Source organism: Somniosus microcephalus, chromosome 16 (assembly GCF_052327205.1).
Source record: "Somniosus microcephalus isolate GS21.2 chromosome 16, FLI_Smic_1.0, whole genome shotgun sequence".
Lineage (NCBI taxonomy): Eukaryota > Metazoa > Chordata > Chondrichthyes > Squaliformes > Somniosidae > Somniosus > Somniosus microcephalus.
In genome coordinates, this window is record NC_141002.1 from 96728166 (window position 1) to 96754694 (window position 26529).

Below are 26529 nucleotides of genomic sequence, written 5' to 3' on the forward strand. Positions count from 1 at the left end.
GGCATGCGGACGATGTGACCTGTCCATCGGAGCTGATTGAGCGTGGTCAGAGCTTCGATGCTGGGGATGTTGGCCTGAACAAGAACACTGACTGCTTTATTTCGCTGTGAGTGGACATACAGAGCAACAGCGATGATCAGACTCCTTTTGTTCAATTAGCATAACCTGTCTTTGTGTAATGACACAAAACATAACGAACACGCCACATTTCCCCAAATCAGTGCAAAAGGCAAAATACTGCGGAGGTTGGAAATCTGAAATACAAAATGCCAGAAACACTCAGCAGGTCAGGCAGCGGATGTGGAGAGAGAAACAAGAGTCAACAACCTGACACGTTAACTCTTGCTTCTCTCTCCACAGACACTGCCTGACCTGCTGAATATTTCCAGCATTTTCTGTTTTTATTCCCCCACATCAGTGTGTCATTTTGCTCGACTTAAACAAAATTAACTTCTACTCACTCCCCTGCGATCTTAACTTTCTCGCTACCTTTTCTGGGCTTGACTGTTCCCACAGCATTCTGCTTCATAAACAGAACCCCAGGCTACCTGTCTGTATCTGTCTTTTCACTTCCTTCTGTTCCCCCTCAGAAGGGTGCAGAGACTTCCTGTGACAATAGGTGCAAGATGTTTATCAACTGCTGAGACTGGCTAATGTGTCACATATTATTATTACCATCTCTGATAAACAACATCAAAGCTTAACTCATCAGCATTTTTTTTTAAATCAGTGTCAGCTGTGGCTCAGTGGGTAGCACTCTCGTCTCCGAGTCAGATTAGTTGCGGGTTCACAGTCCCACTCGAGGACAAAATCTAGGCTGACACTCTGCTGCACGGTCGGAGGTGCCGTCTTTTGGATAAGATGTTAAACAGAGGTCCCGTCTGCCCTCTCAGGTAGAGGTAAAGGATCCCATGGCACTGTTCGAAAATGAGCTGAGGAGTTCCCCCTGGTGTCCTGGCCAATATTTATCCCTCAACCAACGTTACTTAAACAGATTGGGGGGGAAATTCAGTTGTTTGCACCCCCATTAGTGCCTTAAGAGGGCACAAAGCAACTATCGCCCGGGCGCGGCGATGTTTCTGCCGCTCGCGAAATTAACTAGACATTTTGCGGCAGCGCTAAACACTACCGCCACGATCTCCTGCGCCAGCAGATTGTGACCTCAGTCGAGTGTGCAACGCCCCAGACCGGATATTGAGTGGCGCCCCCTGCCTTACCGCCTGCCGCTAGCAACGACAGGTTGAGGGGAGCGTTATGCAGTCAGAAAGGGACTGGGGGAGCGCTATTTAAAGGCGACCGCTTCCTGCCTTTTTTTGTTGGTGACATTTCTGCACCACGCATTCTGAGAGAGAGAGAGAGAGACTTCTGGAGAGATTCAACACTGTGTGAAGGAGTTTTGAGTACTGAGCAGCACTTTGCAGGTTTATTTTGATTTGCCCTTCCTTGCTTCGCCAGCGCTCTGAGGTAGCGCTCGCTCCTCGGCGTTTGCGCCTTAAGACAGTTGTGAAGCACCTGATTTAGCGCTCCAATCACCTCCAGGGGCGATAAAAGCCAAGTTTGCTGTCGGAGGCGATAATTAGCGCCAGGCGCTAAACTTTGCACACGGCCGATAACGGCGCCCCAAATGGGGCGATACCGAATTTCCCCCCCGCTATCTGCCCATTGTCACAGTGTAGCTGTTTGTGGGACCTTGCTGTGTGCAAATTGGCTGCCACGTTTCCTACATTACAACAGTGGCTGTACTTTTTTGGCTGCAAAGTATTTTGAGATGTCCTGAGGTTGTGAAAGGTGTGATATAAAGGGCTTGATAGGGTAGGTGTATAGAAGATGTTTTCACTTGTGGGGGAAACCAAAACTAGGGGCCATAAATATAAGATAGTCACTAATAAAGTCAATAAAGACATCAGGAGAAACCTCTTTACCCTGGGAGTGGTTAAAATGTGGAACTTTCTGCCACAAGGAGCAGTTGAGGTGAATATCATCGATGCATTTAAGGAAAGTTAGATAAACATGAGGGAGAAAGGAATACAAGGATATGCTGATGGGATAGATGAAGTAGGGTGGGAGGAGGCTCGTGTGGAGCACAAACACCGGCACGGGCCAGTTGGGCCGAATAGCCTGTTTCTGTGCTGTACATTCTATGTAACTATGGTACCAATGCCATGTTTATGACTGATAATTTTTCTTCCAGTTCTGCTTTAGAACACAACTTGCTGCAACTTGATGTGTGCTTCATGTGTGGCAGAAGGGCAGCTTGCAACAGGCCCGGTGACTGGCACATGGCAAACTGCCCTGGGCAGGTCTATTCAAGACATTGAAGACATAAAGAAAACTCGAGACTTGAAATGGCAGCTGCTGGAAAGTGTTAGCCCAAAGCCAGGGGGTCCGATGAAATACGCTCATACAACCAGGAGGGTCAGTGCCTACCATGATTGGGCTGCGTGATTAGCTGCTCAAGTGGGAACTGGTGGAACCATCGTTTGATGGGATTCAGTAAGTGCTTCATGGGAATTCCTTTGAACATAAGAACATAAGACGTAGGAGCAGGAGTCGGTCATTCGGCCCCTCGAGCCTGCTCCGCCATTCAATAAGATCATGGCTGATCTGATCTTGGCCTCCACTCCACTTTCCTGCCTGCTCCCCATAACCCTTGACTCCCTTACCTTTCAAAAATCTGTCTATCTCCACCTTAAATATATTCAATGACCCAGCCTCCACAGTTCTCTGGGGTAGAGAATTCCAAAGATTCACAACCCTCTGAGAGAAGAAATTCCTCATTTCTGATTTAAAAGGGTGTCTCCTTATTCTGAGACTGTGCCCCCGAGTTCTAGATTCCCCCACGAGGGGAAACATCCTCTCTGCATCTACCCTGTCAAGCCCCTTCAGAATCTTATATGTTCCAATAAGATCCCCTCTCATTCTTCTAAAATCCAATGAGTATAGGCCCAACCTGCTCAACCTTTCTTCATCAAGACAACCCCTTCATCTCCGGAATCAACCTCGTGAACCTTCTCTGAACAGCCTCCAATGAATTGTTCTTCCATAGGCAGCCTGGTGGATCATTGAACGAAGGGGTACAAACCCAACCAGCTTGGCACCTTTCCAACAACAGCTCACATTTCTATAGCGCCTTGAACACAGGAGAAAAAAAAACATGTCCCAAAGCGCTTCACGGAGGCTCAATTTAAAAAACTGGATGCCAAGCCAAAGGAGGGATGAGCAAAAGCTTGGTCAAAGTGATGGAGGTGGAGAATTGTGGGGGGGGGCGGAAGATTCAGCAAGGGAATTCCAGAGAGTGCCTGATGTAAGAAAACTACTAGGCACTTGGTCTAAGCGTTAAACAAAGCTTTAATCAACTGTTTTACAACATGGAGATCTAGTTGTGTCCTTCACTAGTTCCTTTTAAAGAATGTCCTGAGCAAGCTGGGCCCATGCCCGAGTATTTATACTCTCCCTGGACAGCGCCACCAGCAGGCCGCCCAGTATTATTTCATAAGTCACTTCCACATGAATGACAAGATTCATGTCAGTGCCCATGGTGGAACCTCCAAGGGTGGGGCAAAGATGGGGGAGGGAGGAATGCACAAGAGGCCATGAGCAAAGGAATGGAGAGCGAGGAGGGGTGCGGGGCTGAAGGGGGTTACAGAGATAGGGAGGGACAGGGACAAGAATATTCAACTTGAGGCACCAGGGAACCTGGAGCCAGTTTCAGCGGGGACTTGGGTGATGGGTCAGCGGGGACTTGGGTGAGAGACAGAATACGGGGCACCAGAGTTTTGGATAAGCTGGAGTTTACAGAGGGTGGAGGAACTACCTAACAATAAAGTTCAATTAAGTTTCACTCATTAAAACACACAGCCAAACACCCCACCCCCCCCCCAACAGATCTGGTGCTACCATCCCACACTAGGTTAAGTACACTTGCGTGAACACTTCTGTGAGACGATGCGAACATTTAAATGGCTGCTGTCTTTCGACAACTGGTGGAAAAGGAAAGCTCCAAGGAGAGAGAAACAGCGGTAGCTAGAGAGACAGACAGCCCACTATTAGCAGCAAACCTATGGTCAGCACTAATCTTGCTGCTTTTTCATCATAAACCATTCATGTCAGTACGTGCCTCCTTGTGAGTATTCTCCTAATGTTTCCAACACACCATGGGGGAAAAATTCAGGATCGCCCCGTTTGGGGCGCCATTATCGGCCGTGCGCAACGTTTAGCGCCTGGCGCTAATTATCGCCTCCAACGGCAAACTTGGCTTTTATCGCCCCTGGAGGTGATTGGAGCGCTAAATCAGGCACTTCACACCTGTCTTAAGGTGCTAAGGCCGAGGAGCGAGGCGCTACCTCAGAGCGCTGGCGAAGCTCATGTGATGTCAGTCAGCAATGGAACACAGACACACTGGTGCCGGCCAGTTCTTAAAGGGCAGTTCTGACGAAAGGTCATCAACCTGAAACGTTAACTCTGTTTCTCTCTTCACAGATGCTGCTTGACCTGCTGAGTTTCTCCAGCATTTTTTGTTTTTATCTTAAAGGGGAGGGTTGATTTTGCTCTCCATCCACATCCTGTTCATTGCAGCCTTGAATCTCAGCTAGGAGAGACCTGTACATAAAATCTGCTGGAAACAACAATGGAGAGGCCCAGGGAAAGAGCTCAGAGTGCAGCCCCCACAGTCTCTTCTAAATCGATACAAGGAAGGGCAAATCAAAATGAACCTGCAAAGTGCTGCTCAGTACCCAAAACTCCTTCACACAGCGTTGAATCTCTCCAGAAGTCTATCTCTCTCTCTCAGAATGCGTGGTGCAAAAATGTCACCAACAAAAAAATGCAGGAAGCGCTCCCCCATCCCTTCCTGACTGCAAAATGCTCCCCTCAACCTGTCGTTGCTAGCGGCAGGCGGTAAGGCAGGGGGCGCCACTCAATATCCGGTCCGGGGCGCTACCGGGGCGTTGTGCACTCGACTGACGTCACGATCTGCCGGCGCAGATCATGGCGGTAGTGTTTAGCACCGCCGCAAAATGTCTAGTTAATTTCGCGAGCGGCGCAAACATCGCCGTGCCCAGGCGCTAGTTGCTTTGCGCCCCATTAGCGCCCTCTTAAGGCGCTAACTGGAGGTGCAAACCAACTGAATTTTTCCCCCCATGCCTTCAATTCCAGGCAGTATTTTTTTTCATATTCCACTTGCATTCTTGATGCTGTAAACCTCTAAGTAGTCAGAACGACTCTTTTTCCCCTGTATTGTGCATCGCGTTAATAGGACCCAATTCAGCTGGTCAGCCACAACCACCTGCATTCATATAAGCACCTTTAACGTTGAAAAGCATCCCAAGGTGCAATCACAGCGGCACAATCAAAAAAAATGGGCGCCAAGCCAAAGGAGGAGGCATTGGAAGGGGTGACCTAAAGCTTGGTCAAAGAGGCGGGTTTTAAGGAGGGTCTCAAGAGGAGGAGATGGGGGTGGAACGGTGAAGGGGTTTTGAGGGAGGGTATTCCAGAACAGGGGGCCCAGGAATGGTGAAGGGGTGGGACAATGCACAAGGGGTGAGAGACAGAGGAACGGTGAGTTCAGGGGGAGGGGTTTGTAAGGATGGCAGAGGTTACAGAGCTAGGGAGGAACAAGGCCATGAGGGATTTAAAGTAAAGATCGATGTTATGAAATTAAGCCAGGATCTGTGTTTGATCCTCGTAATATTTCCAAACATTTAAAAATAAAGTAAACATGGCAGCAAATAGGAACTGGGCAGTGCAGTCTATTTGAACACTAGCCTTAACCCTGAATAATGGGGTGACAATCCTCCTTCCGCCGGCTGTAAAAATTTTGATCCAAATTAGCTTGGGCAGCCTGCCTTCAGTTCCTAAGGGCACGTTGTCCCCCGGGTTAAAAAAAAGAGCATGGAATTAAGCACAAGCTGGCTCCGATATTCGGACAGCTCACGGGAATAGTTGGCGCGGGAAGTGGAAATGTCAAAACTGGTGCTCTTCAGAGAAGGCGCCGTGTTCATAAGATCTCTGCGCTCCTCCAATTCTGGCCTCTCGCGCATCCCCCCATTTTAATCGCCCCACCATTGGCAGCTGTACCTTCAGCCGCCTGGGCCCTAAAACTCAGAAATTCCCTCTATAAACCTCTCCGCCTCTCTCTCTCTCTCTCCTCCTTTAAGGCGCTGCTTAAAACCCACCTCTTTTGACCAAGTTTTTGGCCACTTGTCCCCAATATCTCCTGATGTGGCTCGGTGTCAAGATTTTGTCTGATTTACACTCCTGTGAAGCACCTCGGGAATGTTTTTACTATGTTAAAGGCGCTGGATAAATGCATGTCATTGTTGTATTCGGGCGGGGTAGAGGGGGACTTCGGGCGGAGTAGAGGGGGACTTCGGGCGGAGTAGAGGGGGACTTCCTTCTGCGTTTGGCCTTGGGCTTCTTGGTGCGGGCAGTGGAAAGACAAAAAAGTCCCCAGCACTGAACCGTAAAGTGCAACGCAGGGTCTAAAATGCCGCACGTACAACTTTTGTAATTTAAGAGTTGTCTTCGATTGTGAAACAGAAGTAATGTTTGGCAACTGGCCAGGCCATAACTTATGTCTTTAACGGAACTATTTTGGTTATGTACAGCACCCCCTTTAACTAATTTACAAGCGCACATGCTTGTGTTTCATTTCTCTTTCGATAGAAATACGGCAATAGGAAACAGATGTTTAACAAAATGTAAGGCACCAGGGATAATGCAGTGCGTGGCTGTTTAATCTTATAAATAATGGCGTATTAACTCAGATTAACAAAAAAAAAAGGGGGATTTGACAATCTGTTTGTACTCCTGAAGCTGAACGATAAGAAGAAAGCCTAAATTAAAACCGGTTGAATTATTTAATCATTTTCCGCACGTCACAGGCTAAACTGGGTCCCTGACTGTTCCAATCTCACGGACAGTTAAAAAAAACACTCTGGATTTTGTTTGGACAAGGACGGATGTTTCCGTCCAAAATTGTAATGATCTGTAGAATTAGTTGCAAATGTCTGCTGATATTTTTAGAGCCCCTTTTTTCCAAAGCCAAAATTCTCTGAAACATTTGATGTGATGTCCAGATAGTAAAATTGGATTAAAATCAAAAACAAAACGACTCCTCTCAACTTGCATCAATCAACCCTAAACTGGAAGAAGCTTTGACACTCCCCGCTAATTCAGACACCAGTGTCAGTGTCTAGAATCATGCAGCACAGAAGGAGGCCATTCGGCCCATCATGCCTGTGTTGGCTGTTTTGAAAGAGCTATCCAATTAATCCCACTCTCCCTTGCTCTGTTCCCATATCCCTGCAAATGTTTCCTTTTCAAGTATTTATCCAATTCCCTTTTTAAAAGTTACTATTGAATCTGCTTCCACCGCCCTTTCAGGCAGCACATTCCAGACCACAACAACTCGCTGCGTAATACATTCTCATCTCCCACCCTGGTTCCTTTGCCAATTATATTAAATCTGTGTCCTCGGGTGACCGAACCTCCTGCCACTGGAAACAGTTTCTCCTTGTTTACTCTATCAAAACCCTTCATAGTTTTGAACACCTCCATTCAATCTCCCCTTAACCTCCACTCCTCAAAAGGAGAACAATCCCAGCTTCTCCAGTCTCTCCACATAACTGAAGTCCCTCATCCCTGTTACCATTCTGGTCAATCTCCTCTTAACCTGTTCAGCTCTAAGGAGAACAACCCCCAGCTTCTCCAGTGTCTCCACATCACTGAAGTCCCTCATCCCTGGAACCATTCTGGTCAATCTCCCCTTAACCTTCTCTGCTCTAAGGAGAACAACCCCCAGCTTCTCCAGTGTCTCCACATCACTGAAGTCCCTCATCCCTGTTACCATTCTGGTCAATCTCCCCTTAACCTTCTCTGCTCTAAGGAGAACAACCCCCAGCTTCTCCTGTGTCTCCACATCACTGAAGTCCCTCATCCCTGGAACCATTCTGGTCAATCTCCTCTTAACCTTCTCTGCTCTAAGGAGAACAACCCCCAGCTTCTCCAGTCTCTCCACATCACTGTTCCCGTCATCCTCCTAACAAGTGACTCTCTCTCCCTGGCACAGCCACTTTTAACTTCACTTATCCATTTTTACAGACTGTTCATTCCCAATGAACCAGTTAGCAAATAAAGATGGCTAAAATATTGCGTAACAAACGTGGTGAAAACCCAAAGAGCTTTACGGGAAGTCTTTATAACCCAGCCATGAATTCAAAAGGATTGTGATGCCAACTCCCAAGTACTTTCACTGCCTGTGTCGTAGTTTTGTTACACACAACTAGTTCTAGTTCTGCACGCAAATGAATACAGCGTACAGCAGGCGAGCATGAGAAACCAGCTTAGTTCCATTTCACTATTTATAACTGAAGGGTTATGTAAATAAAAGCACAGCAAAAATTTGATCTGAAAAAAGGGATGAAGCCAATAAACTTAAACCCTGAACAAACAAAAGGCAACTTAGCTTAACTGAGCATACCCTGTTCAAGAATAACACTACAATTTAAAAAAATAAATGATTAATAGAATTACTTCAAGGAACTTTTTTTTTCAATACTGTAATTTATCTCAGTGCAAAAATTCCACAGCAATTCTGGAAGTTATTTGTAAATAAAAAAAAAAATCCTCAAAGTTAATATGAAAATACACTTTCATTGACAATATTTTGATACTCGGTTCTTTTGCAATCACTAAGTTTGTCCAAATCTTTGATACTGATCTATAGCTATTTATTCAGACCTTTCAAATAAGTGCTCAAGAATTATGATATTACATTTAGAGCCTGTGTTTAAGTTGTTATATATACTAATCGTCAGAAGCAAGTAGACTCAAATTACAGTTGGAGTGCCCCACAGTGGCTGTATTCATTTGTGTGTCAGCCTCTGGGTCACAGGGGATGTGGGTTCTAAGCCCCACTCCAGAGACAAGAAGCACAAAATCAAGGCCGACGCTCCCAGTGCAGTGCGAAGGGAGTGCTGCACTGTCGGAGGTGCCGTCTTTCAGACGTGACATTAAACCGAGGCCCAAAGAGCAGGGGGGGAGTTCTCCCCGGTGTCCTGGCAATGTTACTCCCTCAACCAACATCAGTAAAAACAGATTATCAGCTAATTGTGTCCCTGGAAGGAGCAGGGCAGCTCGAGGTGGATCGGAGTTAGACGATGTGACCGCCAATGTTCCCTTTAACCTGTGCAGAGCTCCGAAAGACCAGCTCACCGGCATTTTAAATGCAAGAACTGCACATGCGCGGATTTTTGAATGGGCCGCATGTCTCGTTAAAGGGGTCGTGCGGCCCCCCTCAAAAAAAATTACAGGGAACATTGGTGACCACCTGCTGATGAAATCAGTCCGTACTATAAATAGGATAACAATCACTACCAGTAGGAAGGTAAAACTGCAAACTTTCAAAAGCAGCGGATCTGTAAGATTGGCATAGGAATGGGAGGAGGCCATTCAGGCCCCCGAGCCTATACCGCTATTCAATTAGATCATGACAGATCTGTGCCATAACTCCATCTACCCGCCTTGGTTCTGTAACCCTTAATACCCCTTAATACCCAACAAAAACTGTTACATTTCCAACTTTTTCCAGTTCTGATGAAGGGTCCCAGACCTGAAACGTTAACTCTGTTTCTCTCTCCACGGATGCTGCCTGACCTGCTGAGTATTTCCAGCATTTTCTGTTGTTATTTCAGATTTCCAGCATCTGCAGTATTTTGCTATTGTAAAAATCTATCAATCTCAGTTTCAAAATTTTCTATTGACCCCCCAGCCTCAACAGCTTTTTGTGGGGGGGGGGAGAGAGTTACAGATTTCCACTACCCTTTGTGTGACATCACCCCTGAACAGCCTGGCTCTCATTTTAAGGTTGTGCCCCCTTGTTCTGGACTCCCCCCACCAGAGGAAATAGTTTCTCTCTCTCTACCCTCTCAAATCCTTTAATCATCTTAAACACCTCAATTAGATCACCCGTTAATCTTCTATATTCAAGGGAATACAAGCCCAGTCTATGCAAGCTACCCTCATAATTTAATTTTTTTTAGCCCCGGTATCATTCTCCAATACAGGAAACTTTCTGATATCCGGCACTGACGGGACCGAGCTGGTGCCGTAACATCAAAAGTGCCGGACATACCAGCGTTAATGTTTAAACATACGGAACTGAGAAGCTCCGTGTGAATCAACAAACCCTGTTGCTTAGCAACAGCTTCAAAACAGTCAGCTGCAGCTGCAAGCGTCTCTAGCTGAAGCTGTTGCTATAGCTACAGACCTTGCAGTGCTTGACTGGGAAAAAAAAAGCAATGAGAACTAAAAAAACATAGAAAACGGCTCCTGATTTTTGCCGTTAGATCGAGTTTTCCGGACATATAACCTCCGGATAAACCAAAGTCTCCTGTATATCCTTCCTAAGGTGCGGTGCTTAGAGATAAAAGAAAGACTTGAATTTCTATAGCGCCTTTCACGACCTCAGGGCATCCCAAAGCACTTTACAGCCAATGAAGTACTTTTGAAGTGTAGTCACTGTTGTAATGTAGGAAAGTTGCTCACAGCAATGTGATAATGACCAGATAATCTGAGCTTCTTTTAGTGATGCTGATCGAGGGATAAATATTGGCCTGGACACTGGTGAGAACTTCCCTGCTTTTCTTCGAAATAGTGCCGTGGGTTCTTTTACATCCACCTGGTTTAACGTCTCATCCGAAAGACGGCACCTCCGACAGTGCAGCACTCCCTCAGCACCGCACTGGAGTGTCGGCCTAGATTTTTGTGCTTAAGTCTCTGGTGGAGGTGAGAATATAATACTTTTTTTTATTATGGTTATATCTGATTGATCTTTTTATTTTCCACCCAGTCTCAGATCTATCTCTTGCAAGATTACCAGGAAACAAATAGCACTTTTTAAGCCAGTCCATTCATATTTGGCACTTTTAAGTCAGACAACTGGATTAGTTGTTTGCTGCCGTTTCCAGTCCGACTGCTGCTTTCAACTCGCCTGACCTCTCGATCTGTGCCAGTGTAGTGACTGATGATGTTCTAGCTGGAGGGGAAGCTCTCGTGCCTCACCCTTTGCCTTACATAACCACAGAAACAGGCCATTCGGCCCCACTGGTCCATGCTGGTGTTTATTGCTCCACACCAGCCTCGTCCCACCCCTTACATCAACTCACCCTATCAGCACACTGTATTTTTCCCCAAATGCTGCAGGTAGGAAGAAAAGCACATTCACAGATTAATCATCTACCAGAGGGTAACCAGGGCAAAACCAGTAATCGAGTGCTGGTGGTCATCTGGTATACAGCAATATCTAGGTGCAGAGGCCATGGTTTTTCTGCTCAAGGGCCCAAACTTGTCCAAGCTTCTGATCAAGGGCTGAGATGCACCTGAGGAATTTGGGCATCTGACAGATCTGATTCTTTAGCTGCGCCCAATCCGGTCCTGTTTTTTAAAAAATCATCTCATAACATAGCCCGTCTTGAGCAGTCCGAGGCATCCCGAGCCAGTTTGATCTGTGCTCAGAATTTTTATAAACCAACTATTAGAGCTGATGAAACAATTTTAGTGAAAAGAATCACAAACTGTCATCATGCTGCCCCTATATGAGCGACATTCCTCTGGTCCCTTACATCTGCTGCTCAATTTTCTGTGAATCCTCTTCTCCTAAAGTGAAAGCTGGTCTGCTTGGCCTACTTTCCCCCTCTACCTCTCATCCTAATGATAGAAACATAGAAGATAGGAGCAGGAGTAGGCCATTCGGCCCCTCGAGCCTGCTCCGCCAATTAATGAGATCATGGCTGATCATCCAAACTCAGTACCCTGTCCCTGCTTTCTCCCCATATCCCTTGATCCCTTTAGCCTTAAGAAATATATCCAACTCCTTCTTGAATATATTTAATGAATTGGCCTCAACTGCCTTCTGTGGTAGAGAATTCCACAGGTTCACCACTCTCTGGGTGAAGAAATTCCTCATTTCAGTCCTGAATGGCTTACCCCTTATCTTTAGACTGTGACCCCTGGTTCTGGACTCCCCCACCATCGGGAACATCTTTCCTGCATCTAGTCGGTCCAGTCCTGTTAGAATTTTATAAATTTCAATGAGATCCCCTCTCATTCTTCTAAACTCTAGCGAATATAAGCCTAATCGACCCAATCTCTCCTCATACGTCATTCCTGCCATCCCAGGTGTCAGTCTGGTGAATCTTCGCTGCACTCCCTCCATGGCAAGAACATCCTTCCTCAGATAAGGCGACTAAAACTGCACACAATTGGTAAAAAACCTCCATTTCTCTATTCTTTTGGCAATCGTGGCTGATGTCAAGCCATGTTTTATCCCTGCCAGCTCTCTCATCAGCCGCTACCTACAGTACAGTAAGATCGCTGGTCCTGAAGGTATCTCTAACATCATCTTCAATATTTGTGCTTCCAAATTTAACTCTGCCATAGAACTTCTCTTCAACCACTCATTGCTAGTCAAAATGCTTAGAAATCTGGTTAAATTCTCCTTCTGCGTCCGAAACACCCTGTTGCCCTACATCAACATCAACTTGCATTTACATAGTGTCTTATAACGTAGTAAAACGTCCCAAGGCACTTGACAGGAGCGTAATCAGACATAAATTGACACTGAGCCAAAGAAGGAGTTATTAGGAGGGGTGTCTAAAAGCTTGATCAAAGAGGTAGGTTTTAACGAGCTTCTTAAAGGAGAGGCTTTGGGAGGGAATTCCAGAGCTCAGGGCCTAAACAGCTGAAGGCACGGCCGTCAATGGTGGGGCGAAGGAAGTCATGGATGCACATGAGGCCAGAGTTGGAGGAGCGCAGAGTTCTCAGAGGGTTGTAGGGCTGCAGGAGGTCACAGAGATAGAGAGGGGTGAGACCAGAGGGAATTGAACACACAAGGATGAGAATTTTAAATTCGAAGCGTGGGTGGACCAGGAGACAATGTAGATCAGTGAGCACAGGGGTGATGGGTGAACGGGGTTTGCTGCGAGTTAGGATCAGCGAGCACAGGGGTGATGGGTGAACGGGACTTGCTGCGAGTTAGGATCAGCGAGCACAGGGGTGACGGGTGAACGGGACTTGCTGCGAGTTAGGATCAGCGAGCACAGGGGTGATGGGTGAACGGGACTTGCTGCGAGTTAGGATCAACGAGCACAGGGGTGACGGGTGAACGGGACTTGCTGCGAGTTAGGATCAGCGAGCACAGGGGTGATGGGTGAACGGGACTTGCTGCGAGTTAGGATCGAGCACAGGGGTGATGGGTGAACGGGACTTGCTGCGAGTTAGGATCAGCGAGCACAGGGGTGACGGGTGAACGGGACTTGCTGCAAGTTAGGATCAGCGAGTACAGGGGTGATGGGTGAACGGGGTTTGCTGCGAGTTAGGATCAGCGAGCACAGGGGTGATGGGTGAACGGGACTTGCTGCGAGTTAGGATCAGCGAGCACAGGGGTGACGGGTGAACGGGACTTGCTGCGAGTTAGGATCAGCGAGCACAGTGGTGACGGGTGAACGGGACTTGCTGCGAGTTAGGATCAGCGAGCACAGCGGTGACGGGTGAACGGGACTTGCTGCGAGTTAGGATCAGCGAGCACAGGGGTGATGGGTGAACGGGACTTGCTGCGAGTTAGGATCAGCGAGCACAGGGGCGACGGGTGAACGGGACTTGCTGCGAGTTAGGATCAGCGAGCACAGGAGTGATGGGTGAACGGGACTTGCTGCGAGTTAGGATCAGCGAGCACAGCGGTGACGGGTGAACGGGACTTGCTGCGAGTTAGGATCAGCGAGCACAGGGGTGATGGGTGAACGGGACTCGCTGCGAGTTAGGATCAGCGAGCACAGGGGTGACGGGTGAACGGGACTTGCTGCGAGTTAGGATCAGCGAGCACAGGGGTGACGGGTGAACGGGACTTGCTGCGAGTTAGGATCAGCGAGCACAGGAGTGATGGGTGAACGGGACTTGCTGCGAGTTAGGATCAGCGAGCACAGGAGTGATGGGTGAACGGGACTTGCTGCGAGTTAGGATCAGCGAGCACAGGGGTGACGGGTGAATGGGACTTGCTGCGAGTTAGGATCAGCGAGAACAGCGGTGACGGGTGAACGGGACTTGCTGCGAGTTAGGATCTGGCAGTAGTGGAGCATGGGAAACTGCAAAGTCGGCCATGAAAGCGTTGGAAGAGTCAGGAGATGGTGGCCAGGGAGGTTAAGCAACAACTGAATTTCAAAATTCTCGTCCTTCTTTTCAAATCCCTCCATGGCCTCACCCCTCCCTATCTCTAATCTCCTCCAGCCCTACAACCACCCCCCCCCCCCACCCGAGATATCTGCGCTCCTCTAATTCTGGCCTCTTGAGCACTCCTGATTATAATTGCTTCACCATTGGTGGCTGTGCCTTTAGCTGCCTAGGCCCCAAGGTCTGGAATTCCCTGCCTAAACTTCTCTGCCTCGCTACCTCTCTCTCCTCCTTTAAAACGCTCATTAAAACCTATCTCTTTGACCAAGCTTTTGGTCACCTGCCTTAATTTCTCCTCATGTGGCTCGGTGTCAAATTCTTTGCCTTCTAACGCTCCTGTGAAGCACCTTGGGACGTTTTACTACGTTAAAGGCGCTATATAAATACAAGTTGCTGTGGATGGAATCAGTGGCTGGGGATCGGAGTTTGTGGAGGGGGCTGAAGACAATGGCTTCGATCTTCCCAATCTTTAAAATTTCTGCTCATTTCTATAGCTACAAAAGCTTCCGTGGACTCTCCAATTATGTTAAACACTTGCTTCCTGAACACTTTTGATGAATCATCGCCAAAGACTTTATGACTCCATGCATTCCTGAACAAGTCACCACCATATGGTCTTGTACCAAAGATAGTCATGGCAGCTTTGTTTCTTCTGAAATTGCTCCATCAGTGCTGTAGTTGATGGATAAACCCGCTGATTATTTTTCCATTAGGTTAGAGGTTCCCTCGAGACATTCATTCTCCAACTCTTGCTCTCTCTTGTATTGTTGCTTTCCACTCATCGTCCAACCCAAAACATTTTTGCTGGATGACTCCTCTCAATATTCATAAACTTCCTTCAGACTCTACGGCCTCCGGGGCTGATTCAGGACATTGTGATATTCACTGTGGTAATGAAAATCAGTTCTTCAACTATGAAAACCCTGAAATTATACCATTCAGCTGAAATGTCTCCGTTAATTTAAGAGGTTTTAACCCATTTGTTTTGAACAGGTTAATGCTTTTTCTAAAACAGTTCGTAATTTCAGACAAATACATTAAATATTCATATGCTGGTATCCCACAGCTTAATTTTAGGACCAGAGCATACTCGCTTTTCAAAGGTCTAGTCAAGAGCTACCTCTTACCATTGGTGGCTCCACCTTATTCCTTCATCTATTGGCATTCTTAGTGTCTTCATCTCATTTCACCTCAAATGGAGCAGTCACACCTGCCCCACTGTTGTAACTACCTCCAAGAATTGACTCAGTCTTGGCTCAGTGGTAGCACTCTCACATCCGAGTCCCATTCCAGAGACATGAGCTCAAAATCTAGGCTGGCAGCAGTGCTGTACTGAGGGAGTGCTCCACCGTCGGAGGTGCCCGCCTGCCTTCTCAGGTGAACGGACAAGATCTCACGGCAATGTTTCAAGCAGGGGAGTTATCCTCGGTGTCCTGGGCCAATATTTATCCCTCAACAGCTTATCTGGTCATGTATCTCATTGCTGTTTGTGGGAGCTTGCTGTGCGCAAATTGGCTGCCGCGTTTCCTACTTTACAGCGGTGACTGCACTTCAAAAAGTACTTCATTGGCTGTGAAGCGCTTGGGGACATCCTGAGGGCGTGAAATGCACGTTCTTTGTATCCCCGTAGCAACTGGGAACACTATACGAAGCTGGTGTTTATTCAAAACCTTTAATACTGCTCCCAGAAATGGGGAGGACCCTTTGCATTCTTTTACTGAAATACAGTAGAATCTGGTTTCCACCCAGAACATAGCTTTAGCCTCGCAATAAAAGAAAACAAGATTTGCACTTATATAGCACCTTTCACGACCGCAGGTCGCCCCAAAGCGCATCACAGCCAATGAAGTACTTTTTTGAAGTGTAATTGTTGTTGCAATGTAGGAAACGCAGCAGCCAATTTGCACTCAGCAAGCTCCCACAAACAGCAATGAAATAATGACCAGATAATGTTTTTTTTTAGTGATGCTGGTTGAGGGATAAATATTGGCCAGGACACCGGGGAGAACTCCCCTGCTCTTCTTCGAAATAGTGCTGTGGGATCTTTTACATCCACCTGAGAGGGCAGACGGGGTCTCGGCTTAACGTCTCATCCGAAAAACAGCGCTTCCGACAGTTGCAGCGCTCCCTCTGCACTGCACTGGAGTGTTGGCCTAGCTTTTTGTGCTCAGGTCTCTGGAGTGTGACTTGAACTGAAGTATAAACCTTAGCTAACATAGGTAAGTTTTAAGAATTCAGACTATTGGAGCTAAAGAATAGAGAATCCCTGGGGTTTGCTAACGTCTACATCCAATTTCCAATAAGCACTCCCCCCGTCCCCCCAGCAATGCACCAGAGTGTGAACTCATACAATCAACCCTCAGCTACCAAGTAATCATAAAATCAACAATCACAAAGATAATCTGGCAATTTTCTGATGCGTTCACGTTACACGGTAACAAAACTGAGCAATTTTCATCATCACATTTGTGTAGCCTAGCAACTTTAGAAATATTTCCACCCTTGCAATCGTGGATAATGGCTTCAATATTGTATAGCTTCCTCCCCCTTTCTGCCTTTGATAAGAGTTTCAAATTACAGCCACGCATCCAGGGCTAGGTTACCCTTCAGGGGGCTCCTGTAAAGATAACAACTTGGCTAGTAATTGTTCCCCCCGCTATCCAAGTCAACAAAGACTGCTCAGCATTAATCAAAGGGGCATTGTCTTTTATGAAAAGCGTTTCTGGCAAACCTTTTTATTTTGCCTCTAAAAAGAGCCTTGTGATTTGCCGCTCATCGGAGGCGAAGGGGCCGTGTTGATGCAAATTGCATTATTGCCACGCGTTTGTAAACAAATGAAAACTGGCTTGCCAAACATCTTTTCAACTGGGGCAACTGTTAGCAGCAGGATCTTGAACCTGCAACACGTACACTTAGTTGATTTGTTAAATATCTTGTCACTTCCAAAAAAAAAACATTAAACTATGAACGTATAAAATTCAATGGAATGTACTTTAATTTTTACTCCCATTATTAAAAGGTCACTCTCAAGATAATGGGTGAGGGAAGCTGATGACAATTTTATATTCCTTTAATTGTCCATTATGTGTATAAAATTGAGGGACCTGGATAGGAAGGACCGATCTCCCACAGCAGAGAGGCCAATAACCAGGGGGCATAGATTTAAAGTAATTGGTAGAAGGATTAGAGGGGAGTTGAGGAGAACTTTTTTCACCCAGAGGGCGGTGGGGGTCTGGAACTCACTGCCTGAAAGGGTGGTAGAGGCAGAAACCCCTCATTGCATTTAAAAAGTACTTGGATATGCACTTGAAGTGCCGTTACCTAAGGGCTACGGACCAAGAGCTGGAAAGTGGGATTAGGGTGGAGAGCTTTGTCGGCCGTCACAGACACGATGGGCCGAATGGCCTCCTTCTGTGCTGTAAATGTCTATGATTCTATGAATATTCATAACAGCTGGGGGGAATCTGCCATACATTGCACATTTGTATTCCACACTCGAGGCTGCGGGACTTATTCACAAGATAAAGCATTCAGCTCCACAAATGGAATACAAATCATCTCATGGCTGATGTGAGCATTCTTCCTAAGCAATATATGAATCTTTCTAGGCTTGAATTAATTATAATGCATGGCACAAAGAGGCAACCTCACCTTGCACAATGGAAGAGTATCAAGGAATATTCCCTCCTACACAATAATCTCTCTCGCTGGCATTCCTTTAAGAGATTAAAAAAATGTCTTTTGAAGACTTACCGGTAGCCGTCAGAGTAACAGTGGGAGTTTGGATGGACGTCCCAAGCTGCTCACGATCCAGTCTGCACCGAAACAAAAGAGGTTCGATTTCCATCTCAGTCCCAGGGAGGACGGTGGGGGATTTAACACGGCCGGTGTCATTCGGTGTCACTTTTGAGATGCAATGGATTAGAAGTGCCCAAGGAGAAGGCGAGATGCGCCCCCATTTTAGCAGCATACTTTATCCTTTCAGTTACTACAAGTCTGGAAATATTTTGTTCTGAAGTGCAGCGAGTTTGAACGCACATACTATTGAGGGGAGGGGGGGGGCGCGGGGGATTGTAAATGTAAACAAGCCACAGCTAATAATCAGCCCCTTTCTGGTTACTGAGGAAGCTCTCAATGGTAAGAACCTGACATGTTGAGACTTATTGGGCGCTTCACCAGATGCTGATCTTCACACCAACACTTTCTATTATACTAACAAGCACTTATAAAGCTCATTTGGACTTGCCCAACTAAACACCAGAGGTGGGGGGGGGGGTAAACATTTGAATTCCCAAAGATCCAAGCGAAGAAAGTAAACGAGAGAGATCTGGGCTCCATTATTTTTAATGTTCTGTAACACTCAAAAATGCGTTGGCTTGGAAGTCGCCCTGTTTTGGCCGCAGGTTTCCCTTGTACCCCGACCATCCCACCCCGCCCCCCACCCCGACCATCCCACCCCGCCCCCCACCCCGACCATCCCACCCCGCCCCCCACCCCGACCATCATTCCGTTCAAAAAAAATGATTTCAAGCATTCTACAGAATTTTAGCTGATCGCATCTCCAAAAAAAACCTTAATTCCTACACTTTTGTTTTCAAACATTGCATCAGCTGCAGACTCGGATGTTAAGATTTTACTTTCAGTTCCCCTCTTTCGAGGCCAATTTTGGAATTTTACGGTGCTGAATACTGGTTGCAAGGGGCCACAAAGAAATCGCAAACACTTCCCCAACCAAAACACGGAAGCCAACTTTTGTTTTTTTTTTGTTAAAATGGCAAGATAGGAAACGTTTTATTATAAGAGAAGAAAATCTCTCTTCCAAAATAGAAATCTGTACAACTTTTTTGCCACGACCAATATACATGAACTGTACAAATTTACAGCAGTTCATAATTTACCAAATATCGAGAGATGATCGAAACAGAATTCACAAACCAAACATTTGTGAAGCCACCCGATCACGGTAGAGGAGAAACTACAGTCCGCATCCACTTCACTGAACAGTGCTAAAAATAAAAGACGGCACTTTAGAAAAATCCTAGGCTAGCAATGTACAGATATAGCTATTTCATCAAAGTAGTTAGTCAAATGTTAAAAGAGCAGTGCTTTTGTAGCTCTACAAAGGCTGTTTAAACCCATTTCAAAGATATTTTCGCCCTAATTTTATTTTTTTTTAAAAACAAATCGCCACGTGTCAAAATACTGTTTTGAGGAATAAGTAAAAGGCGACAGATAGTTGGCAGTTTTTTCGTTTCCTCATACAGAAATGTTTCTATATATAGATAGATATATATATAAAATATATTTTGGTCTGGATTTGGTATATTGCTGGAAACATTTGAGCAAATTTGACATTTTTTTTTCAAAGACACACATACAGCCTGTGTGAGAGCTACAAATTCTCTCCTTAACATTTGAGAGAGAGAACTGACCCCAGAGTGAGTCCCAGATCATAGGAGCCTTCCTTCTTTCCCCCCCCCCACCCTTCCCTCCAAACCAGTGCAGCCTTTGGTCGTGCACTAGCTGGACACGGTCATCATGCTGTAGGCTTTGGAAGGGCTCGTCCTGCCAATCAGCAGCTCGTCCTTGCAGCTCGTCCGGCTGCCGTCCACCATGGGCAGGGGCGAGCCGGCGCCGAGGTGGTGGTGGAGGTGGTGGTGGTGCTGGTGGCTGTGGCCGATGGGGTGCGCCTCGTACAGGACGCAGATCGAGCCGTCCTCGCCGATCCGGTACGACACCTCGTAGGGATCGACCCAGAGGGTGAGTTCGCTCGGGAGCAGCTGGTAAACCTGCTGGTTGCTCAGTCCGATCCGGTTCGCCGCCTTCCAGATGATGGGGTCCATTTTGTGGTTGATCCGGATGCACCGGTACCCGGATCCTTTGCACGGCTTCTCGGGGAACCAGTGGTGTTTATAGTGCTCTGTTGGAAAGGCAAAGGAAGACATGATCTAAACTGGAGAAAGGCTAACAGAAAGTAACACTTTTTTTGGGGGGTTGTTGTTTGCAGCGTCCTGTGGCAATTAATGAAGATTCAGTCTTGCACCCTTGCTTTCACTGCAGCCAAAAGGATTTTTTGCATTCAGCGTGCAGCACAAAGCACGGAGGGGAGGGATAGAAAGAAAAATTAGAATATAAAAAAAGTTACATCTAGGCAGCGCTTTAGGACACGTCCGCGGGGGTCAATGGGAGACATTGTCCCGGGCCATTGGGCGCGAGCTCCCGGGGCCGCTTTCCATTTTACCGGGGCCGCGTTCCATTGGGCGCCAGCTCCCAGGGCCGCGTTCCATTGGGCGCCAGCTCCCGGGGCCGCGTTCCATTTTACCGGGCAGCGTTCCATTGGGCGCCAGCTCCCGGGGCCGCGTTCCATTTTACCGAGCAGCGTTCCATTGGGCGCCAGCTCCCGGGGCCGCGTTCCATTTTACCGGGCAGCGTTCCATTGGGCGCCAGCTCCCGGGGCCGCCGCGGTCCGTTCGGAAGGTCGACACTTACCCGCCAGCAGGTCCTGCAGCGACTGGCAGAAAGTCTGCAGCTGGCGCTCGTCCACCAGAGCCTTGGTCCGGAGCAGCTTGCAAATAAATCCCACCGCCGCCGTGATCTCTGGCTTCATATCGGCCCAAGTGCCCAGAACGTACATCGAGGAAATCCTTTTTTTAATTTTTTAGAAAATAAAATGAATTTATTCCCCCGCCCCCCAGAAAAATCACTTTAAAAAATTAGTAATTTCTCTTTTTTTGGATATAATATTCGGCTTGTGATGAAACATGTGGAGGGAACAGGGGGGGGAAAAAATGTTTGCTTCTTCGGCGCGGTGTGAGGCGAAATAATGAAAGTGAGTGAGATGAGTCAGCGCCGCGCTGCTTCGTCTTCTTCTTGTTGTTGTTGTGAGGCGAGCTTCTACTACACTACCCGCACACCAGGACTCCACCGCCAAACGGGATGCGCCAGCGCCGGGAGCCCGCTATTTATAAGGCGGCAGGCCGGACGTGACGTCACCACCACAGAGGGGGCGGGGCTTCTGCGACACCGCCGCGCGGGGATGAGATGACGTAATCTTCTGCTCCCCCACCCCCCCCCCCCCCCCGTCAATGGGATCGATGCGGCTGAGAGGTCACATGGTACGGCCCGGCCGGAGATGCTGCTGGGGGGTCACGTGGTGCGGCCCGGCCGGAGGAGGGTCACGTGGTGCGGCCCGGCCGGAGGAAGGTCACGTGGTGCGGCCCGGCCAGAGGATGCTGGTGGTGGGGGGTCACGTGGTGCGGCCGCTGCTGCTGCTGCTGGAGGGGTCACATGGTGCGGCAGTGCTGTTGTAAAAAGGGTTACATTGCTGTGATGTAAGGGGCTGTTTCAGGTTTCCCATACAATCATCAGTTTTAATATAAAAATAAAAACCTAAGGCTCAAACTGAGGTAGAGGAGCAAAGGGATCTAAGGGTACAGATACATAAATCACTAAAAGTAGCCACAAAAAATGCAAACAAAGCACTAACGGTTCATTTCTAAAGGGGTAGCATTGAAAAGCAGGGGAGTTATGTTAAACTTGTCTGGATCCCTGGTTAGACCACACTTGCAGTAAGTACTGTGAACAGTTCTGGTCTCTATCATAAAAAAGATATAGAGGCACTGGAGAAGGTGCAAAAAGGATTTACAAGCATGACCTCTCTCGACCCCTCCACGGTCTCTTAAATTGTCAGACTGCTTGAACGACATCCAGTTCTGGATGAGCGGAAATTTTCTCCAATTAAATATTGGGAAGACCGAAGCCATTGTTTTCGGTCCCCGCCACAAACTCCGTTCCCGAGCCACTGACTCCATCCCTCTCCCTAACATCTGTCTGAGGCTGAACCACACTGTTCACAACCTTGGTGTCATATTTGACCCTGAAATGAGCTTCCGACCACATATCTGCAGCATAACTGAGACCGCCTGTTTCCACCTCCGTAACATCGCCTGTCTCCTGTAAAGTCTGTGGGTTGTGCAGTTAATAAATACACAGACTTCAGAAGTAACAAACAAACAGGTCTTTACTATTCGAAGGTCAGGGCGAATCTGCCCCAGCAATCCTGCCACAACACTTATATACTGGTGTGGTCACTATCGGTATTACAGTATACAGAAGCCAACAAGTAGTGCCACCCCTAAAGTAGTTCTCTTAAAGGTGAACGGTTACATACAATAGTTTCCTTAAAGGTAGACGGGTACATACACTACAATCCTCCCTTTTTAGCTTTCAACATACTAAGTCCATAGTGAACATACATTCTAACATATATACAGGTTTATGTAAGACAGTTCATAGATTCAGTCTTTCTGGGGGTTTCCGGATTCTGTCCGGATAACGCCGCAGTGGTGTCGTCATTTCAGGCGGGCTAGGAGGTGCTTCTGGCAAGTTCGATTCGGCTTGAAAAGCCGTGTCAGGTTCAGCTGACTCCAGTATCACTAGATCGGAAGTAGGTGTTCTGGGTATCTCAGTCTCAACCTTACCCGGAGAAAGTGGTGAAGTCGGTTGCCCATTTGTAGCGGACCCTATGATTTGGTCAACATGACGCCTTATTATATTGTCTCCAATGTCCACGGTGTACATCAACGGCCCCAGCCTTTTCCCAATAGTTCCAGGCTGCCATTTCTCAGTACGGTAGTCCCGGGCCAACACTCGTTGACCGATCTGGAAAGATCTAGTGACCCTGTCGTTCATGCCCTGGAATTGCCGGTTCTCTACGTCTCTTCTGACGTTTGGTTTTAGTAAATCCAGCCGGCATCTTAGGCGTCTATTACAAAACATCATTGCGGGAGTTTGATTTGTGACCGCATGTGTTGCATTTCGGTATGCCAACAAAAAGCTATCCACCTTATGTTGTAGACTTATGTTTTCATTACTCATGGCTTTTACGGCCTTCTTGAAGGTCTGGACAAACCTTTCAGCCAATCCATTGGAGGCGGGATGGTATGGGGCTGACGTGTAATGTTTAACCCCATTGCTCTTTAAGAACTTCTTGAATTCTTCGGACACAAATTGTGGTCCATTATCCGAACAGATTTGTTCCGGCAGGCCATTCCGAGCAAACATAGTCCTTAACACTGTGATGGTTTTTTCCGTCGTGGTGGTGGTCATCTTAATTACTTCCGGCCACTTGGAGTGGGCATCCACCGCTATTAGAAACATCGAGTCCATAAATGGACCAGCAAAGTCGATGTGTACTCTTTGCCAAGGCGATGAGGGCCACTCCCATGGATGCAGAGGAGCCTGGGGTGGCGCGTTCTGAACCCTCTGACATCCTAGGCAGTTCTTCGTGATCTCCTCTATGTCTCCATCAATGCCTGGCCACCACACAAACGCTCTTGCTAGATTCTTCATCTTTACTCCACCCAGATGTCCTTCGTGCAGCTCCTTTAGCACTTTCTTTTGGAGTTTGGGTGGAATCACCACTCTAGATCCACACATCAGGGTTCCTCGACACACTGACAGTTGTTCTTTCCTCTGTGCAAATGCTTGCAGTGTTGGTTCGCTCTGTGCTGGCCATCCCTCCACTGTTACATCATAGACTCGTGAAAGAGTCGGGTCATTCCTTGTCTCATTCTCAATCATTGAGTTTGTTATCGGCAGACACTCCACTATGGATGAGTGGAACAACTCTACTGGGTCCACTATACTCGCTTCTTCTACCATCGGCAATGGCAAGCAGGACAACCCATCAGCATTTCCATGCTGTTTAGACCTTTTGTACTCAATTTCGTATTGGTGTGCCCCAAGTAACACGGACCACCTTTGTAACCTTTGTGCTGTCATGGTGGAAACGGCCTTATTTGGGTTGAATATGGACACCAACGGCTGGTGGTCTGTCAGCAATGTGAACTTTTTACATTGTAGGTAATGGTTGAATTTCTTCATGCCCCACACAAGACTGAGGGCCTCCCTATCTATTTGGGCGTAATTTCGCTCCGCGGGTGTCAATGATCGGGACGCGAAAGCCACTGGCCTTTCCGAGCCATTTGGTAGCCTGTGCGAGAGTACTGCCCCAATTCCGTACGGGGAAGCATCGCAAGCTAGACGAAGGGGTAATGCTGGGTTGAAATGAGCCAACACTTCTTCAGAGGTGATCAACTCCTTGCTTCTGCGAAAAGCCTTTTTGCATTCTTCACTCCACTTCCATGGTGTTTCTTTCCGCAACAGGTCATTCAGCGGATGCAGCACCGTGGATAAATTTGGCAGAAACTTGTGATAGTAATTAATCAACCCCAAGAATGATCTTAACTGTGATACGTTTCCTGGAGCGGGGGCCTTCACGACCGCTTCTATCTTTTCAGGTGACTTATGCAGTCCCTCTCGGTCAATGACATGACCGCAGTATGAGATCCAGTTTTGGAAGAACTCACACTTCTTGCGATTGACCCGAAGGCCATACTCCTTCAACCTGGTGAGTACCAGTTTCAAATTCGTGAGGTGTTCTTCCTCATCTTTTCCCGTGATTAAAATGTCATCTAAGTAGCACTGCGTGCTTGGAATTCCTTGTAACATCTGTTCCATGGCCCTCTGCCAAATTGCTGGCGCCGAAGCTACCCCAAAGACCAGTCTATTGTAGCGATACAAGCCTCTGTGAGTGTTGATGGTGAGGTACTGGCGTGACTCTTCCTCGACCTCCATCTGTAGATATGCTTGAGCCAGATCTATTTTCGTGAAATGCTTCCCTCCAGCCAACGAAGCAAAGATATCTTCAATCCGCGGAAGCGGGTATTGTACCGTGTGAAGCACCGGATTCACAGTGATCTTGAAATCTCCGCAGATACGGACCTTCCCCGGTCCCCCTGGCTTATTACTTGGTGAGGACTTCATGACGGGAACAATGGGCGTGGCCCACTCACTCCAGTCCACTTTTGACAGAACCCCTGATCGTTCAAGTTCTTCCAGTTCTGCCTCCACAGCTGGTCGTATTGCGTAAGGTACCGATCTGGCCTTAAAAAACTTTGGGCTTGCATTTTCTGCAATCTTAACCTTTGCTTTAATTCCTCGCAGTGTTCCCAGTCCTTGCTGGAATACCTCCTTAGCTTCGTCCAATATTCTGGACAACCGTTCAGGTTTGACATCCTCTTTTTCGGAATCCACCGTCATGGTGTTTAGGGACTGCCAGTCCAACTTTATTTTTCGGATCCACTCCCGTCCCAGAAGTGGTGGTCCTCCCTCAGGCAATACATACAGGTCCAACCGGTGATGATCTTTATCCTTGTATCTCACCTTGACTTCTATCTTTCCGATGGGGAATACTTTGTGCCCCGTGTATGTCTGTAGTACTAGTTCCGTATCCCGTAGTGGAATATGCTTGAAAATTTTTTTATAGTCATGCTTATTCATGACCGTCAACGCCGATCCGGTGTCCACTTCCATTTTTACTTGGACCTTTGCAATCTGTAGCGTTATCCAGATAGTTTGTCGGTCAGCTTCATTGCTCACGTTGTGAATTCTCAGACTGTCCAGTCCTTTGCATTTGGAGTGTGAGACCGACTTCTGTTCCCTCAGACTCTTCTTAGTCACCTCTTGCACCTTCCCGTACCATTTTTGTGGTGACTCCTTATTGTTGTGCGTTGCTCCTGACCGGCATACCTTAGCTATGTGCCCGATCTTGCCACATTTCCTGCATTCTTGGTTTTTAAACCGGCATTGATTCTGGTCGTGTGTTGTCTTCCCACAACGGTAGCATTTTATTGTGCTCGAAGTAATTTGGTTCACCCCTAGTGCCGCTGCCTTTAGCTGCATTTCCGCCGTTCCTTTCGCTGCGGCTTCGTGCGATGCCGCTATGAGGACAGCCCTGTCCAGTGTGAGGTCATTTTCTTCCAGTAGTCGCTTCTGCGTTCCTTCTTTGGACAATCCGCATACGAACTTGTCACGCAGTGCCTCTGTCAGATTCCCTCCGAACTGGCAGTATTTCGCTAGCCTACGCAGTTCGACCAAGTATTCCGCATTGCTTTCGTCTTTCCTCTGCGTTCTTGCGTAGAATTTGAATCGTTCAGCCAGCATCAACGGTGTGGGGTTCAAGTGATCCTTCAGCACTGCTACCATATCCTCGAAAGTCTGATCCGCCGGTTTAGCTGGTGAGAGAAGATGCTTCAACAACCCGAATGTTTTCGCACCCATCATGTTAAGTAAGGTTAAAGCTTTTTCATCCTTAGCTATTTTGTTAGCCTTACAATGTATCTCAATACGTTCTACGTACGTGGCCCAGTCTTCTATCTCCGAATTGAACTCGTTGATGTCCGCCCGCTTAGGCATCTTCCTTTCCTTGGGTACAACACAAGTATTTCTTTAAGTATTCTTATT

At 47.3% G+C, this 26529-nt stretch overlaps 1 protein-coding gene and 1 long non-coding RNA gene across 2 annotated transcripts in view; both read right to left on the minus strand.

The window, feature by feature from the left end:
• LOC147106411 (uncharacterized) overlaps positions 1-18661 on the minus strand; it is a 47126-nt gene extending 28465 nt beyond the window's left edge. Inside the window, exon 1 of the long non-coding RNA XR_015081452.1 lies at positions 17977-18661. This is a non-coding gene — a long non-coding RNA (uncharacterized LOC147106411). The remainder of the gene's footprint in view (positions 1-17976) is intronic.
• Positions 18662-18973: 312 nt separating this feature from the next.
• LOC147106412 (protein BTG1-like) lies at positions 18974-21172 on the minus strand. The gene is made up of 2 exons (XM_086009494.1): positions 20713-21172; positions 18974-20143 (listed from the first exon to the last, which is right to left on the minus strand). Exons 1-2 carry the CDS (start codon positions 20855-20857, stop codon positions 19743-19745), a joined length of 546 nt encoding a protein of 181 aa, XP_085865620.1. The 5' UTR covers positions 20858-21172; the 3' UTR covers positions 18974-19742.
• Positions 21173-26529: the final 5357 nt, after the last annotated feature.

Excerpts from the sequence above, each read along its gene's own strand:
- LOC147106412 (XM_086009494.1), bottom strand. The coding sequence starts at position 20,857 with ATGTACGTTCTGGGCACTTGGGCCGATATGAAGCCAGAGATCACGGCG. Across the intron at positions 20,144-20,712 it reads GCTGCAGGACCTGCTGGCGG|AGCACTATAAACACCACTGG; the intron begins GTAAGTGTCGAC and ends CCTTTCCAACAG.